Here is an 18,381-nt window from a genome sequence, read left to right as displayed (position 1 = left end):
TGCATGACAAAATTTTATCTCAACTCTCGAAACTGGAGCGGGCGAACTTTCATAGAATTAACCTTCGCAGAATGTTAAACGTCGCGATGAATTCAGAATTTACAACTTCGATCGATAGCAGTAGAATTTGGAAGAATTTAAATGCAGACTCGGAGGCTTTAATTTTTAGTCGAACGTCTCAACTTTGAGAGAGGATCATAAATTTTAATGAGCTGCGAAGACGAGAAGCGCTAATTTCTACTCGCGAAATGTCCTCGATTTAAGACTTGTTACGTGGAAGGAGAAAGATCGGCGACATTTTCACGTCAATTTCGTGAGTTTCTTTACTGTGAGATGGATCATAGCTCTGGGCGAACTTTTATTTCCCTTTGGAGTCTATCTTTGGTGTCCTCGTAGACACGCGTCTGCTCGCAGAATGCTGCCGAGTTCTATTTTGAAGAGCCACGGTGTCCTCGGTTCGCGTCTCTGGAGATTTACGGTTGCTCGGAACTATGCGTCCATAGATTAACGTAAAACTCCATCGTTTTTCATTGCATTTTCCCTGCTAAGCGACGCGAGAACGACAGAGAACGCTTTGCACTCGAATTTTTGACAACATAGCGACACAGACACGCGTTCGTTTTTTCTTCTCATATCGACTCGCAGTTTCAAAAATGAAGTTAAATAAACTCACAAAAGTGTTTCATAAAATTTGCCAGTTTTACAGACAAGACAAAGTTCGAACGACTGCCATACAGCCGTTAGATATGCATATTTATTATTGGTTATATGCTGGAAAAATACCTGAAAGGTTACATAAAGCAATTGAAATTCCAATCACGACGGAATAGAAATTTTCCTGAATACTTGAAGGACCACGAGTTTCGGAACATCTGCAATTTCATTTGATAAAAGATATCGAAACTGTCACTCGAGTTAATTAAAAAAAATACTAACTGAGTTTAAAGATCTACCGAGAAGAATTAAATAAGATAAATCTGCTACAAACGAAGTAAAATATTAAAAGCATGAAAAAATAGTGTACAGACCCAGTTTCGAGTGCAAAGGGTTAAAAGACCGAGGGAGTTAAAGACACTTTCCTGCCTACTCCACATTCTATCGAATTACCCAAATGAACCGCTCCAGCACTCTTGAAATTTCTAATCAAGAAATCCTTGAGCGAGGATTACGGAATTGCACGCGAAAGAATGACGGTTCCCAAAGAGCGTTAGATGCAAAGATCCAACCAGCGATTTCTCCGCTTGCGGAATGTCGGAGGCGAAGATCGAGACCGACACGTTCCAACATCGTGCGATCATCTCCGAAAAAATCGAGCAAGGGTGGACCGTGGAGAAAGGGAAGGCGTACTCGGCCGAGGAATACCAGGACGGGTCCCCATGAAACGCGGTGAGCAGAGATCACGGGACACTGCGTGAAAGAAGAAACGCACTCGCGGTGGTCTCGCGATCGAGAGCACGGTTTGGCGATGCAGCCGACAACGACAGCGACAGCACAACTGGCGGCTGTCCTACCGCACCTCTGCACATCCACCCACGCTATATCGATCGTTCCTCCTCTCCCGCCTAAGCCTCCACCCCTCTTCGACCTCTTCCTCGCTTTTCCGCCTTCGTCGATAGTACCTAGTGTGCCTCGTGGTGGCGAACGCCGGTACTGTTAATAGTACCATTGCCGATGCTATTTGTACATTGGCTCGACCATCGAGGACGAGCGGTATTACCGACGATCGACGCTGCCTTGCCATCGACACCGGAAGACACGCTCGACTAAGGAGAAATCCGTGAGAAAGACGAACTGGAGCACCGGGATCCACTCTATCCGTTAGGCCGCTCTTTTGCTCCTCTTATCTACTTCCACGATTTTTGCAACTCGGAATTTTCCTCTCGATGTGATCATTGCGGTTGTAAAAATTGATGGAAGATAGCGTAAGAACTGTATGCAAATGGTACACTATCCTACCGTTATCTTTACTCGTGATACTCATACTGAGTCTTCGATCTCGATCGTTACGTACTATATAAAGTATCGATGGGTTGAGAGGTACCGAGGCGGACGAAAGAAAGTTTAACGCGTAAACGATATCGGAATAACCGTAAAGGTGTACCACCTTTGCACATCGGACACCTGATCGACTCTAGTACTCTTGAAATTATACATATTTTACAAGTAACAATGCAATATTGATGTTCATGCATATTACTGTCAATCTGTTACTGTTTGGATACTGCGCTATTGGGTCTTACAGAACTAAGTTTAATCGCATCATTTCATAATATCTATATTTGCACACTGCAGTGAATACTTATATACTTTCAGCATTTAGCAGAAACGTCTCTTTGAAATACCACTAAGTTTTCTAATTTATTTATCAAGAAAGAGTACAACTGTTCTTATGCAATTTATCAAAATGTTCCTCCATTAATATAAATACTTAAAGCAACATTAAAGTCTGAAATATTCCAGAGATCTACAAATGCGATTACTGCCAAATCTTTCTGTAATAAGAAGTAGGGCATTAAGAATCGAATCCTTAGACATTAACCTCACATTCACGATTCTTATTGGATAGAAGTTCTAGTTTCTACAGTATCGGAATCGCTCTGTATATTCTTCGACGAATTAACTTTTAATACTAAAGCTATTGATATTTTCTTACATCACTGAAAAGATGCTTCATTCGATGAACCGATGACGAAAACCATACTTGCGTGAACGGAGTAGCGTCAACAAAGAGCGTAGGAATCCAGCGCAAATAAGAATTAGGACAATGGCAATCGAATCCGAGATTCTTACTAGAATCTTGGTGGCCTGATTCTGGTTTCGGTTTAAACGAAGCACGACTCTTCTCTCCTCAATTTCTCGAGTCTCGTTAGCTGTATTCTCGAGGTGCTTAATTACTATTGATTGAAAAGATGTACCGTCGTTCTAGAAACGAGGATACACTTCGAAACCTACTCGTGCGTTATTACGAATACTTCGGATAAATACTTGAACTTAATTTTAAATAATTTCTTAGTAGCAAGAAATTTAACCTAACTAACCGTAAGACGTTACACAACTACGGTGGAAAGACAGTCGTGAAAAGAATTTCACCGAGAGTATAAGATTCTTGGTACATTAAGGACGATGGAAAGCGACAACGCGTAAAAAAGGAGTCTTTTATCTTCGGTATCCGTTAGAACCGGAGGATTACGCAATTAGCGAAGATAACCATTTACACGGTGAGCTAAGACGAATAATAGAGGAGAAACTCTATGGGCTTTTGTAAACGTAGCTCCGGAATGTTTTCCCATCAGTGTCACGTTTTCGGTACGCAATCAACGTGTTGCAGGTGATACGCGGGGGTTATGTAACTCTCTAACTCGTGACGAAAAGGTATTCCGCTGCTAATTGCGAGTGAATCAGGAAACTAAAATCGATTCCTATTCCGTGGAAAATGCCTTCTTTATTAAATCTCGATGATCAAAATGTTAGTTTAACTAATCGATCGATGAATGTATGGATTGAACCGAATTCCGAACACTTGTTGCTGGCAACCCTTGCACCTCAGCGTACGTGATGACAGGTCGATTTTTAGGACTTCGTAAATAATGTGTTTTAGATACTATTAGAAAAGAGTCATTATGATTCGTATTGCGATTTAGTAGATCGGTGCAAGTGGTTCATAAATGGAGCAATAAACAGAGAGGTCGAGGAGGTTCACCAGAGGTCTGTCGTCCTAATTTACCACCGAAATCTAATCTAATCTATTAGCGAAGAATTTAGTCATAACTGTGGTATGTGTGTGTGTATGTATTATGTAATTGTATGATCGACATGGGTGCATAATATGAATGAAGCTTGCGTATGGTATGATTGAAGTTTGCATGTAATGAAGATTGCTAGAAGATTGTCTTTTTGGTGTGATCGAATGTTTTCGGGGCAAAGCAAAGAGTGCATTGCTTCGTGAGAGATTGTGAGATAGAGACGTGAGTTTGTTAATTCGTGAAGTTCCATTTGTGTTGCATTTAATTAATTATAACCAGTCATACTTTGTTAATAAATATCATTAATCTTTCTAATTATTAAATATTATTATACATAACAAATGCGAAGTTCTTCTGTTGCGCCAAAAGTGTAAAAAATCGCGCCACCCTATCGATTGCACCCCGTCATCCGCCATCCGCGAGAATCTTCTGCACAGTGTAAGCGAATACTCGGCTTGAAACGTGAAAATGTACACCGTCACTGTAAAACGATACGCCAAGAGACGAATTGAAACCGAACGAGCAACGGATGAGAAGAAAGACGTACGGAGCACGATCGACCAGCAAACGATTCATAAAACGATCGCGTCGCAATAGAAATGGCACGCGCGAACGCGTAACAGTTACTCCGTTAACGATGTCTATATCGAGGTACGTTGCGCGCGTATGCACGTAACGGAGTTGCAAAGAATCGTAAGTAAATTGGTCGAAGCGTAATAACGTCGGAGAGAGAAAGGGCACCGTTAAAAGACGAAGGAAACGAGAGAGAAGGAGAGACCCGAGGGGACGGTACGTCACTTCCGGTCCATTAAGAGCAACACGGGGGTCACTGGTGTTGCACGCAGGGAACTAATTACAAGAAAGATAGTGGCTCTCATCCGAGATAGTAGAACGAACAAGATTTCTCGATAATCGATAATCATATTTTACTCCTTTTCACTTCTCCTACCACCTTTCATCGCGTTTGTCGGCGGTTGAGAGAAAGCGAGCCGATCGATAATTTATACAGGATGACTCAAGAGCACATCATAGAACACGTTTCCTGAAAAAGCTCGAATAAATTACTCCCAGTAATTTACTCGGTTAAGATCGCGTTATCTTCGTACTCGACGAAGATGTTTCGTGCAAGGAACGCATAATGCGTAACTTTCCGACTTGACTTCTTATGATACCGGTCTTGGACACTCCGTAGTAGAAAGAGGATAAACGGTTACCTGATTTGCGTGTGATAAGCAGGGTCCGTGTGTTCGGTGTGCGTGGTCAGGAGTTCTGCTCCAACAGGGTCCATGTCGATGGGTTGAATCCTCGATATCGCGATAGGCTGCACCTGAAATACGCCGGGCGTTGTCGGTGAAGGTTGTGGACCTAGCAAAGAGACGCGTACCATTTCCCTACCTTCGCTGTAAAAGAAAAAGAAACATTTTACGTAAAATACGAGGTCGTGAGAGTACTTTGCGCGAAACCGTGATCGGACAAGTTAACCCCCTGCGGTATTTTGCTAGATTAACCTCGCGTTACCATTCCCATTTCATGGAAATTAATTCCGATCGGAGTGGTACTCGTGAAGGGTTAACTTTGACTTTTGATACGGCGATATTCCGTGGGATCGGATATAACGGTACGACTGGTAAAGGTCGTGAAACTGTAGCACGAAAACGCGATTAGCTAATGGTAATTTATCACGAGCAACTTTCTTCTTTGGTAACGCTCTTACAGTCATCGACTATTTCGTTGCCTTCACGTGTTGCACGAATGGCACCCTGCCAAAAGGGAGTGCTGACACTTGCCAATTTATCGGATTACTTGATCGCCGAATAGATAATCATCGACGTCGATAACGTCGAGGGGCCACCTCTGAGGCTTCAATAATAGAAACTATTTTCCTCTATAATAACAGCGCTAAAAATAAAATTGCTTTCAATACGAAATTTAATTTCTAAAGCGAGTTTACAGGTAATCTGGTGAAGCGCTGCACAGGGAATTACGTTATGAAGGCACAATTTGCCGATGAATAAATTCCATTAGATAATTTAAAAAATTTTGAATAACATCTATAGTATTTTTTGTTCTCGCTGAACTGGTCGTTCGAGTACGAGGGGTTGACGTGAGTCAAGTTTGAGAGTCGTCGCTCTCGCTGCAATTTGCACCCCTCGCGAGAACTTCTCGCACGAGTTTTATTCTCGAGTGGACACGCACCCCGAAATAATAAGCGCCAACCGCATTTCGGCGCTCCGCTTTTCGAATTATTCTAGCATATTCTCGATGTTGGAAAAATCTTCCTCCTACAATTCCCTGTTGGCAACTTCCGCTGGAGCGAAAAAAGCGGAGAAGGTAGTTTCACCGAGCAATAAGAACGAAAGAAACCGAAAGGACCGAGAAACAAAGCTCGAAGTCTGGCTCGAAACCGGTTTCTCATCGTGCCACGGTCACGCGCGACTTTTCATCCTGATGCAGCCGGTTACGAAGAAATCGATCTTGCGACGATAATACGCGAGTGTTACGCGCGTTGAGCGAGAGAAATCGACCCACGTATGCACGCTTTATCCAGTGCTAGACTGCGTTTACGCGTCACAGGGGGAGACAAGAAAAAAGGAGGAATAGAAAGTATTTTATTCCAGCGTCGTCTCCGATCTATCGTGGTCACTCTTTTTTCCCAACACCCACATTCGATGCGTTTACTTCGTTAGAACTGACGTCATCGAGCAGTTAAACACCTACTGTACGATTTAAAGTTCAGACCTTGAGCTCGTGATATCATCCCGCGCCGTAGTGGTTCTTGGTATGCCAAAACATTTTTGCGTATTTACCGCACTCTTTTTCGAGTCCTCTTTAACCGGCGTCCTCAACTCTTCCAAGGCCGCCGAGACGATTTAAATTTAACGTTAGACTCGTTCTTATTTTTGTTGGACTCTTCGGTGCGCTAGAGTCGAGTTCAACGTACGTTTATCGTGAATCAATTAGATCGAGAGAGCAACGTCTTACGTAAGAGACGTTTTAATAAAATATTAACCTAATTCGCGGCGATTATTTTTTACGTTAGAAAGATACCGTATTGGCATCGATCATTCGACGAGCAAGGGGCGGATAGTCGGTGGATACGTGGGCGCCATTGCGTCTATAACCCGACGAGGTCGATTCTGTATACTCGCTTCGGAGAACGGTCAATGATATCAAGAATAACATCAATTTCTAAGCGGTGCAAAAAAAGTACGCTCAAACTAGTGGCAATTTCTATCTTCCATTAATAACAAAATTATCATTAACACTAAACCTACCGGCTTATAATGTGTACTTAATTTGAAATTAAAAATGAAGTTAAAAAATAAATAAACAAACGACGAAATATAAATTAGTACACACATTTATTCTTTATCTTGATGAAAAGCAATTCTGATTTCAACGAATGTATTTTAACAAAATGTCTACCTTATAATAAGAAACTTGTGGAGCGGTCATTTGACTGGTTTGGTAGTTTTAGTGTTAACAAAGTTTATTACGGATTTATTTTATCGACGTCACACTTCTCATGGATCTCATAAATAATTCACATAGATTGGTTGAATGTGTATATTATCATTTATTTGCTACTTGTAATATAAAAAATATGTATTTCTCACATACTACGTCCTATTGCAATACATTTTATTGAGAATCCCTTTCTTGATCAATTTTGTAAATTAAAGAGCAGGTAGGTGAAGAAAATTGAAGAGTGCAATTTAAGTACTTTACCAAGTAAAGAAACCTCCAAATGAGTTCAGAGGAAAATCTATGCTGGCCATGGAATTAAATGGCGAAGAAAATCGTGCGATTAGAAAGTAGAGCAAGATTTAACGAGGACGATCAATTCGATAAATATTCGATCCGTCACGCGGTGTAAATAATCGGCTCGACATTGCGAACCGGTCAAGATTAACTTCACTCGGTGTTTTCCATTCTGGAGAGCAACAACGATCGTGTCTCGCTTTCTGCTCGTGCGTATTTTTAACTCCTTACGCTCGACGGAATTTATGTAACGATATATAACGCGTATGCGATCGGCTGTGGGGGACGAGTGTGCGAAAAGTCAAATGGGATCGTCTCGAGTTTGTGCACCACGACTCGCCGCAAACACCCACGCGCGTCGCATCAATTTGTATTCATAACCGGCAAGGAATTTATTGCTGGAGCCGTCTTTTCGTCTCTTCACCGAATTATCGATAAATTCCATTACATAATCTTTATAGATACAACGATTTCATTACTGCGCGATTAAGTTCGAGTGGCACTTCAGAAAAAGCGGGTGGACAATTTCGTGAATAAAATATTCGATGCAATATTTTTTAACTTCCATTCGGACATGCTAATGTAAAGGCTGTTGCCTATTTAACAGCACGGCACCTGAACGCTATCAGATCGACACCGATACATTCGTATTATGTTCTCTTGCCATTAAGAGAATGTATCAAAGTGAATTCAACGCAGTTTAGATACTTGAAGTACGAAATTCATTGTAACGTGCGCTTGTAGTAACTTGTACTATTTCCTACATCATCAAATTTCCTATAACAGTTTATTTGACAATAGCGTTCGACATGTACTAACATGCTACGCCTGACCGCCCGACAATACGGTGCTTAAATTTATATTGTGACGAAGCTGAGAACAATCGTCCCACAGTTATACAACATCGAAACGATTTTTGTATCCAGCCCGTTACGAAACATGAGTTTTACATATCGCTTCCTGGAAAATCGCTTCTGTGAAATTTGAGGAAATATTGCAAATGTTTAATTGGAGGAACTAGTTGAATTTCGGTAATTGTGTGTACGCGGATAACGCACGGTTTTGTTAGAAAAATCATGATATCCAAGCAAAGATAACGTCACTATCTTTGCGAGCTAAAGATTCGACTTCGCTTCGATAAGGTTTAAAAAATATTTTGTCAAGCTCGAGTTCTTCCGCGGAACGGAGTAACTTTCTAACAAAAACGTTGCACTTTTAGAAAGTTTAGAAACTTGAAAAGTATTTCAAAATTCTGAACAAGTATATTAATTAGGTGATTATCACCGATATCTCGAGTGTTGTACAATTGCACAATTAGATATAAAAAAAGAGAAAGCTGAAGATACCAAAACTGAAAGTTTCGGTTTGAAAATGAACCCACTGCACCGGTGATAATTAGCCTCGTAATCTTTACACGAGTATCTACTCGTACAAGTAAATTAGGATACTAATTCGTGTTATATGTTAATATTTCATTGTGGAATATCAGTTTCTCCGAAAACTAGGCTAGCTTGTGCATAAGAGTAGCAATGAAAGCAAAGCACCAGGTTAACGCGAAAACGTTACCTGCTCGAGTGGAGGTACCGGTTTTAACAAAAGGAAAATCCAAAGGTTCCGAAAGAAAGGGTCGGTAGTGTGTCAAGATGGCTCGTCGCCATGGTAACTGGCCAGAGAGTACTTTGCTCTCTTTTACATTTTCTCCTTCTCCCCTGTAACTACGACGTATCTCCACCTTCCCCTTTTTATTAGATACATCAGTTTGTCCCGTTAAACGAGCTTTTGAACGAGGGATCGATTGACCAGAGTACGACACACGATACGATTCTCGTCGACGCGTAAATCTCGAAGCGCGTGCGGGACTCGGCGATAAAACGCACGCGAGCTAATCTTCCATCGCTGCGCTTAAAATAGTTCGAAAAACGAAGGGATGATGGGACGAAAAGTCGTCGAAACAACCTTGATGCGTTCCAAAGAATCGACCAATCGAACTCTCCCCTCCGAATCCGTCACGATTTCGTCGCAGAAACAAACACGAAGTAATTGCGTGCAAACCTACCTGACAGATGAGAATCCGTCAGCTTCCCGTTGCCGCGGCTCGGGAACAATGACGCGATGCTCCGGTAAATACTACTGGCATGCAAGTTCTTTTTACCCCGGTGACCTTCGATCAAGTTCAATCGGCGTGATGTCGCACGATATACGCTACACACTCGCGAAAACGGAAAAGACTGTTGACCGTTGCCCGGGCACGACACGTACTAAACTTCGAGCGTTCGGCGAAACTGAGCTGGTACGAATCGCGAAATCGATCGTAAATCCTCGGCACCACGCCTGTGCGTTCGTAAACCTCCCTCGCTCCACCTGGTCACGCTCCAGACTGAGCAACCAAGCAAACCTCGTACGGGACAAACAGCGACGCTGCTGCGCTCTCGCGTCCATTTCGGCAAACTCCTTTTAACCTTACACACGCCCCGATACATTTAAATATCAATTTCGATACTTTTCTTATTCGTTTCGTATCGCAAATGCGCGACAGTTTTGCATGCTCTTCGCATCGCGTAATTCCTCCAACACGATAAGATACGTGAAGTATGCTGTCTATTTTTGATTCGTTATAATCTACGTATTCGAGGGAGTGGGGAATGTCCGAAATTCTCTTGGACATCCCGGCCTATGACCTAAATTTCGCAATAATTGTTTATGGTACGGTTATTACCTCATTGTTGTAGCTACAATGTCTCGTTTAAGCGTACAGTAGTGCTCAAACGTAGTAATGTTAGATCGATACTGCTTTTCATTTGCATAGCTACAAGATAGCATCGCGGGTAAAGATTCATATTTGCCAGTGAGTAAATTCTTTTGTATGTCGTCATATCTTACCCACGGGTAGCCACGGCGTGTTTTAAACCTTTCCAGGAATGATGTCAATATCATTACCATTTATGTTAACGTACCGCTTCTTGCTTTAAGGATCCTTATTAGACAGAAGCTTGTTTTGCAGCGTATTCGTGACTGAAAATGTAGTGGTATGCTCTCTCAAAAAATTCTGCGTAGTATTGTTTGTTCGTATTAACGAAACCTGATCCTAAATGTAATTCCAGAGCTATCAAAAATCGTCATTAAGTATTCCGAGCGTGCTGTCTGTCGTTTAACCGGATCAAACGCGATAATGATCGTGCCGAGCGATAAGTAGAAGTCTATTAGGAAGACCGCGCGTGGGCGGAAGCGTCTAAATCGCCAGACTACGACTCTAGTGACGTCTGATTCCCCAGCTTCATTGATGGAAAGCGGAGAAACGTTTTCTCCTTTTCTCCTTCGATAATAATGCTTAATTTTCGCGTTATCAATTTGAGCCGGTCAAATAATTAAATGGGACACTGCCGAATACTATTAATAAATCATATTGCGACGATTAAAGACCCGTTTCTCGACGTGAAAAAAGTAAAGAGAAGCAAACGGATCATCTAAAAAGTATAGACAGACTGTCGCGTCTCTATCCCCATTACATCGTGAAATTGCTAGTTCGATAATCGTCGATGACTCAACCACGCGTGAGTCATCGCAAGAAAAACAAAATTCCTATATATTTCATTTCAGTGCTGTAAAACCATTATATTCGAATTACCGAGGTTCATTACGACAGAAACGATACTAAACACGACTACGTTTAAACGATTTTTGGGCAAACGACCCACCCCTACGATAGTTTACGAGGTACTACCGTGTGTCAGCAGCAGCTGCGTCACGTGACACGCTAGCTCTCCGCGCATGCGCAGACGAGTATATAAAAACGTGGCGCGAAAAATTACTTACTCGGTATCAGGTACAGGAGCAATTAAGGAGGGTACGCGTCCGTTGTGGTCCAAGAAACGATTGATCTCCGGCTCCTCTTGAACAGGTGTCTCGTATACCAGAGTCTCTACCATGGATCCTTTGCTCGAACCAAAGGAAACTCTGCAAAACATAGAATCACCGTTTCAGCGTATTCTTCGCAAAATGGAAGAAGCCTCGGTACGAGTGGATGCGAACGCAGCATAGGAACAACCATGGACGCAAAAGAAAAAAGTATCGGTCTTGCGTGGAAAGCGGTAAAAATAGTTGCCGTAAACCTCAATTTCCTATCGCGTGACAGCACTCGAAGCGAGTGAATCGGACACTCGGTAACCGCAACAGCGGGCGGTCCGATATCAAAATCGAAATCCCGCGATCGAGGTATCGAATTACGGCGATCAAGCGCGGCCGAGATTAAAGCTACGATCGTCTATCTTGCACGATGTACGCACAGGTTACTTCAAAAACGTTGCAGAAAAATGTCACTCCGTTTATCGAACACTCGATCATTATTCGTGTAAGAGACAATTTTTCTATTAGAAATAAAACAACCAAATTACTGTAGAGCCGATTGAATTTTTTTTTCCAGAATTAAAAATTTTTTAACACTATGGTTACATTTTTTTTCTATTCCTTTCTCGAAACCGGGTTCTGTTCCAGACTCGAGCGGGTGACGGCATGGTGCTGCCACGTGGCGGGAAGGTTACCCAACGAAGTAGCTCTGGACAGGGTAATACAGGGACAAGAGGCAAAAGAAGCGGTAGTCACGTGGCTCCCCAGTGACATTCTGCAAGTACTATCAGCCTCGTAGACGCGCATGAACTCGGACAGATGTGTGCAGACCCTTTTCGACTCGGGTCCGATCTGTGTCACCACCTCAAATTGTTCCCGATGACGTAACCGTAATTGCCGATCGTCCACCCACGCGTCACTTTCTCGTTTTCTTCGAAAGCGGAATTTATCCATTCGGATCTTACATCAATGAACACACGCGATCGTCACGCGCTCGATACATTAGTCAAAATTTACTTACCCAATTAGTGTACTCGTACATTGGTCAGTAAGCACGTAGAAGCATCGCAACGCAAATAAAAGAACGAAATCGAATAGAAAATAAATCGTGATAACCTTCGGATAATTTTAACGACCTCACGGTTGTTTTAACGATAGGAATTTGGTCCGCGTCAAAAGTACTGGATAGTTTCATCGAACAGCTAATCAAGCAGAGTACCATGTGGGAGAAGCCTCCTCCCCTTTACAACGTCATCGTATAATGGTTGAATTTGTTTGAGATTCGTTCGAAGGTTGTTTCGTTCGTCGATAATTAAGCTCGAGTTAAAATTTTCAATTTCCGAAGTCGTAAACGTGCAATTTAATCAACGTATCGTTATACGACTCCATCGTGTGCGTATTCTGATCTATGAATGAAATCGACGAAAATTCGAACATCAAATTAGGCGCACGACAACAAGTTAAAACGTAATATCTTGAGAAATGACGAAATACACGCGTCAGAATGATGTGCTCGTTTTCGTGGAAGTAACGTCGGCTATAAGGTCTATACGCGTTAGGCTTTGATTCGAGCAGGGACCACGAGACGTGGAATGGCCGTGACCTAGCCAACACGTAAATGTCACGAGAGCTTCAGCAAGATGTGTCGTAAAAGACGACGTATAAACCGGTATGGTATAACCATCATCCACGGACGTCGAGAACTTCGATCGTGTGTGTTTGCTCCCCAAAGCATTGTTCAATGAAACGTATTTACATACGAATCGTTAGTTGAACTTTCTTTCCGACGGCGATAATGCCGCTACATATTTAGAGAAGTCGAAAAAACTGCATGAGTCAGACTGATCGTCGGTGAACCGTAACTTTTCTTTCTCGAACGCGAGAGGTGTTGTTCCGTTGTTAGAAATAGAAAAAGACGGGGCTGGTACAATGGCTGTTTTTCGATCTGCCAGGTAATTTTAACTCGACTAACGCTTCCAAAGACGTTCTACCTTGACAGTGAACGGAGTCGTCACGACTTTCCGCCACCGTTCTATGTTGAGCCGCGTTAAATCAGCGCCCGTAAATCATTTCAACCTCCGGTTTTCTACGCGTGTATTTTTGCCTCTGACCAGGTGATTTGAAAGTTTCGACGTTTTGACGACCGGCGTCGTTTCTATCTCGTTACCCTTTACTCCGTTTCTTCGCGGAAAGTTCGTCGTATGATCGAGGTAATAAAATATAAACATTCCGCGGAAAGGAATCGAAGAACGATAAAAAGTTTTTACAGTTATTCTTTCTTGTACGATAGGAAATCGTATCGCGATCGAATAAAAAATCAATTGCAGGTGTAATATACAAAGTTTTATCTTGTTGGATATCTACGATAAAGTGAAAAGAACGATAAGAACGATCGTTCAAGGTTAGAACGATAGGCGTCGATGGAAAATTGCCAGAAATAGCAAAGAATCCGTGAGAGTTAATCGGTCGCGCGAGTTTGATATACCTCGAGAGAAGGTTAAAGACCCGGCGAACCAAATTAGAAAGGTGGTCTAGAATCACCTCTGAACTCTTTGCTACGTCATTATCTCTGTCTCTATCCCCGGATATAGTATTGCTCCTTTAAATGGCAAGATTCCTACCTTTCCAAGTGACAACTTACCGTTCTCTCCATTTCTCTGCTCCGCAAATGTAGTACTATTTTCAGCCGGAGTTACGATATTGCCTTTTCGAACGACAATACGCGAACTTAAACTACCGACCGGTACAAAGGTAAGTAACGTTCGCAATTATTTCCTTACCTCTTTAGACTAGTGTGCTTCGCTCCGTTGAAGATTTTATTCTTCCGATCGCTCCCGACCGTGCTGGCCTCGCTGTTGATGCTGTACAGGCTGTCATCTTTAGCAACCTTCGACGCGTGCAAAGTTGATTTTTTCACCACGGTCCCGTTATGCTTCGGGCTTTCGTTCGTCAGCGGCTGTTGCTGCTGCTGTTCGTCCTGCACCCGCTGATCACCGCCATGCTCGTCGATTTTCGAGACGATCATGGTTTTGGCCGTGTCGGTGTACTTTTTCGGTGAAACAGTGATTACGTTGCCAGGTGGCCTCGAGGCGAACGAACGTTCTTTCGGACTCTTCTGCAACTTGCTAGCACGAAAGTTGCCTTGACTCGAGTCTCCCGGTGGTGGCTTGTCCTCCGTTGGCAGCATATACGATAACATCGTCCTTTCGCCGTTCACCTGTGAAAAAAGCCAACCAATTATGACGACCATGAGCTGACTAATCATACACCGACTCCATAACGCGACATTTTTTTGCTCCTTTAACTAACACCGCTATATCCTGCCAGCGCAGCTTTTATCTTCGTGTTTGCTTTGGTCGCTAACGCTTACAATTATTACAATCGGTGTTCGTAAGAGGGGGTAAGACAAGGTCTAACTCTTTTTTCGACACTTCTAATGTAAGACTAGCACAATGATTAGTTAATGGTCGAGCTACTCTGATTCGTTATAAATCTCGTCCTAACGCTCGTCCGGTCTAGATTGAGTCTGCTCGAGCGACTCGGCAAAGAGGTCGCGCTTGAATTACCAATCGGAACTAATTACGCCGACAGCCGTGAGTTAATATCTGTAAACGCTCCAACGATCTCTACGAAACGCTTTCTTTTCCGTAACGGATCGACGTGGTCGCGTAACTGTACAAACGCCGTGATGTACCTCCATTCGAACGAATCGAAATCCCATCGCGAACAACGCGTCGATTCATTGAAAATCCCTGACGGGATTAAGAGTTCTTCGCCGGATGATCGTTGGTGGAGCAAGAACCTTTTGGACCGAGTTCAAGAGGTTCCTTAACGGCTGAATTTCTGGCAATGAACTATATGTGTACACAGGGGAGAAAAAGGTGTAGAGGAGAATAGAATGTCCAGAACCGTGACGCGAATCCAGGATGTTTGGTGATCGTGCTCGACAAGGTTGAGTCGTGTGCAAAGGATGCGTCAAGATACTGCTACTATCGTGGAAGGCGTTCGAGGAGAAAAGGATAACACCGCTGAAAAGGACATCGGCTTACGTGTACAGCAAGAAGTACATTATGTATCTTCGGTCTCTAAAGACGTTCCTGAAAATTTCAACTCCATTCTCATCAACAATTACGCCACTGCAATTTCCCTTACGGCGTCTTTAAATAATTAACCCCCAAAGACGAAAGAACCAACAGAGACGCGGTAATGATCACTTGTTCAAACAAATTTAAAGAAGAAAGAATAAAAAGGGTTTCTTGTATCCCCTCGTTTCGGTCGAATATTTTAATTTCATTTCAGACTTGCCTTTGAACACGTAAACGACGACGACGCACGCGAGCGTGCACGGTTTGATCGTTTTCGGTAAGTCACGAGTTTTCCAGGAAGAAAAAAGAGGGGATCGAAGAAGGGATCGATCGTACGCGGAAGAAAAGGTATTCCGGCAGGGTTGCTACGAGAACGGCTGAATGCAACTGGCGAGGGACCACGAGGAGAGGAGAAAACCGAGCCAGAGGTTAAAGAGAAATGGCGGCGCAGAGCGCTTCTACCTACACCACCGTGCTCCAAACTTGTACGAGCTTTTGCTCGCGAAACGACGCCTAAACTCGTTCGATTACACCGGGCAGCCTGCAATATACATGCATGCAACGTCTATATCGGAACGGCCGTTGCTTTTCTGCCTATATCGACTCGCTCCGCAACGATCGAGCCACGTGCAACTTCCGAATCGCACTCGCTTTCCTCTTTCCTCGCCCCTTTTTCCGATGCACTCGAGGCTCCGTGCGCCGCGCGGCGTCAAACTTTCATGCTCTCGACATTTTTAGTTCGTACTCGCATCGCAAAGGCTACCTCGGAAAAGATGCGCAGTTGCAATTTTTCGTATCAAAGGGAACAGAAAAGAATTTTTAATTCGGATTTAAATGTTAATCAGCGAGAAGCGAAACACCGAGGACCATTTTACTCTTCAGCATACTTACGCTCGTACCAAGAAGCTCTCGAGACGGTGCTTTTCAGGAGAGTCGCGTGCTGGACTGGCATTTGGTTTATCTGCAAAGCAAACAGATATTTTCTGTTAGAATATCAACCGATGCAACTTTAATCCGTTACGTTTAGCAACTTCGAGCAAACTTGACGTAACATCGTGTTTACACAACGAGTACTCTCGTAAAAACGTAACCTTGTTTACGCTAAATAAAGTCTTTAGGGAGAACCGATTCGAGAATTATGTCCTGTTATCAGTCTTCCACTCTGCCGAGCGTCGGTAGCACTGTGCAGGATGATAAAAGAAAGGAAGAGCGTTTTGTCATGGAGCAGCTAGCAGACTGGTAAGGTTAGCTAGCAGGACCGCGCTTTAAGTGCAGTGAAAGATTGTTCGAGCGATTGCTGGAGAACTCGAGGTAGCAAAAGCGAGATATTAGCGTTCGCTTCGCTGGACTTCAACAAAGTCGTACATACAGGGTGCGACTAAATAATACAATGGGTGTTTCAGATGTAACAAATTCACAAGTTTCGTAGAAGGTAATGGATCGCTGAGCGAGGACTCGCGAGAAAGTTGGTACGGATGTCCCTCTGGTGACGAGCGTCCTAAGTACCGTTGCTTTGGTTATTATCGGCGTTACGAAGACTATTTTCTCGCGTTCGAAGGAAAGCTGCTCGGATAAAGGTGGTATTATTCGCGAAGCGACGAGATGCTCCCGCGGTACGCTATCTTCAACCCTGGCCCGTCCATTCACCACTCTTTTTCCAAGGTGCAATGCGTCAGCAGGCGTGGCAGGGGACGAACGGGAGAGGAAGCGATCTCGCCGGTTGAATAGGCACCTGTTTTCGCAGACAGGTGACACGAACACGAACACGCGTACAACGCAACCCTGTATGCAAACGCGTGAGAACCTCGGGAATAGAGCGAGGGCAATGACTCGTAGGACAGCGCGGGTGCGACGACAGACGAATGTCGACGTCGAATGGAAGAAGCTTCCTCGACGTCTTTCTTGAAAAAGAGTACCTTCGACCGTCTGCCTAAGCTCTCCTACGCTCGGCGGAGGTATAAACCTACCTCTACTCGAGGGACCCGCCCTTAGAGAATCGCGTTATTCCGTGATGCGTTTTTTTCGTGTCTCGGTTTCCTTCCTCGTTTCTCGCTGCTTTCCGAGAACGTACACCCTATTGTTACCAAACGGTTAAGGCGGCATTGTCTACCAACTTGTTGATGCGCTCGCGGAGTGTTTACGATAAGCAATTAGGAATACGATGATCGTGCAGCAGATCCGCGACTGTGTTGCACGGCAATTGAGCGTAGTTCGGTGCATCCACTTGTTAAATTGATAAATTTGCATGACTCGCTATTCACGGACAATCGTTGCACGACGCACGAACGATTACGCTCGCAATAGTCTCTCCGGTTACGAGGATCGCACGCGATTCGCCTTGCGTCCCGACGAACGTCAGCTTCGATCGAGGTCCGCGTGATTTAATTACCGCGAACGAAACTAGCTACTCGCTCGGTGAATTAGAATCACCCCTTTAGAGCAGAAATATTAATTTACCGTGGGGTAATTGCAGTCTAGATTACGGCACAGTCTACGGTCCAGTGTGCTCGACAAACGCTCCGAGTTTATTTTCTTCCGAGAAAATTGACCACGCGATATTCAGGGACACCCCGTATATTCCATTAAATTTCAAGTTCCATTCACGAGGTTGCATGGCAATTAGGGTGGTCGCTCATGCGAAAAATTCGCGACAGTCCTCGAAGCGATCAGTCGAGTCGGTACGAATCAATCCAGTGGAGCTTTTGCTGTAAATATCTGCACACCGGCGTGCCATTATTTATTAGCGAAATGACGCCAGCTATCAAAGTATTAATTAACCGTTAGAAAAGATAGGATAGTCGCGACGGAAATACGTTAACAGACGTCTAAAAATAAGAATGCTACGAGAAAATAAAACGGTACACGATACCGCTAACAACCCCATTGCTTTTCTAAGGTTAAGCGTATCGTTGCACTCGTTGAAATGATCCAGCGTACAAGTATACATA

At 43.5% G+C, this 18,381-nt stretch overlaps 1 protein-coding gene across 5 annotated transcripts in view; it reads right to left on the bottom strand.

The window, feature by feature from the left end:
- LOC100880587 (uncharacterized) overlaps positions 1 to 18,381 on the bottom strand; it is a 40,528-nt gene that overhangs the window by 8,664 nt on the left and 13,483 nt on the right. Inside the window, exons 2-5 of one of the 5 annotated variants that reach the window (XM_076529899.1) lie at positions 16,325 to 16,394; positions 14,129 to 14,565; positions 11,319 to 11,459; positions 4,958 to 5,143 (exon numbers count right to left, since the gene is read on the bottom strand). In XM_076529899.1, the coding sequence (XP_076386014.1) occupies positions 4,958 to 5,143; positions 11,319 to 11,459; positions 14,129 to 14,547 (746 nt within the window). In that variant the 5' untranslated portion in view covers positions 14,548 to 14,565; positions 16,325 to 16,394. The remainder of the gene's footprint in view (positions 1 to 4,957; positions 5,144 to 11,318; positions 11,460 to 14,128; positions 14,566 to 16,324; positions 16,395 to 18,381) is intronic. The other 4 variants (XM_076529900.1, XM_076529903.1, XM_076529902.1 and 1 more) reach the window with 4 other exon arrangements.

Source organism: Megachile rotundata, chromosome 3, assembly GCF_050947335.1.
Source record: "Megachile rotundata isolate GNS110a chromosome 3, iyMegRotu1, whole genome shotgun sequence".
Taxonomy (NCBI): Eukaryota; Metazoa; Arthropoda; class Insecta; order Hymenoptera; family Megachilidae; genus Megachile; species Megachile rotundata.
This window is presented reverse-complemented; position numbering and strand designations above follow the sequence as displayed.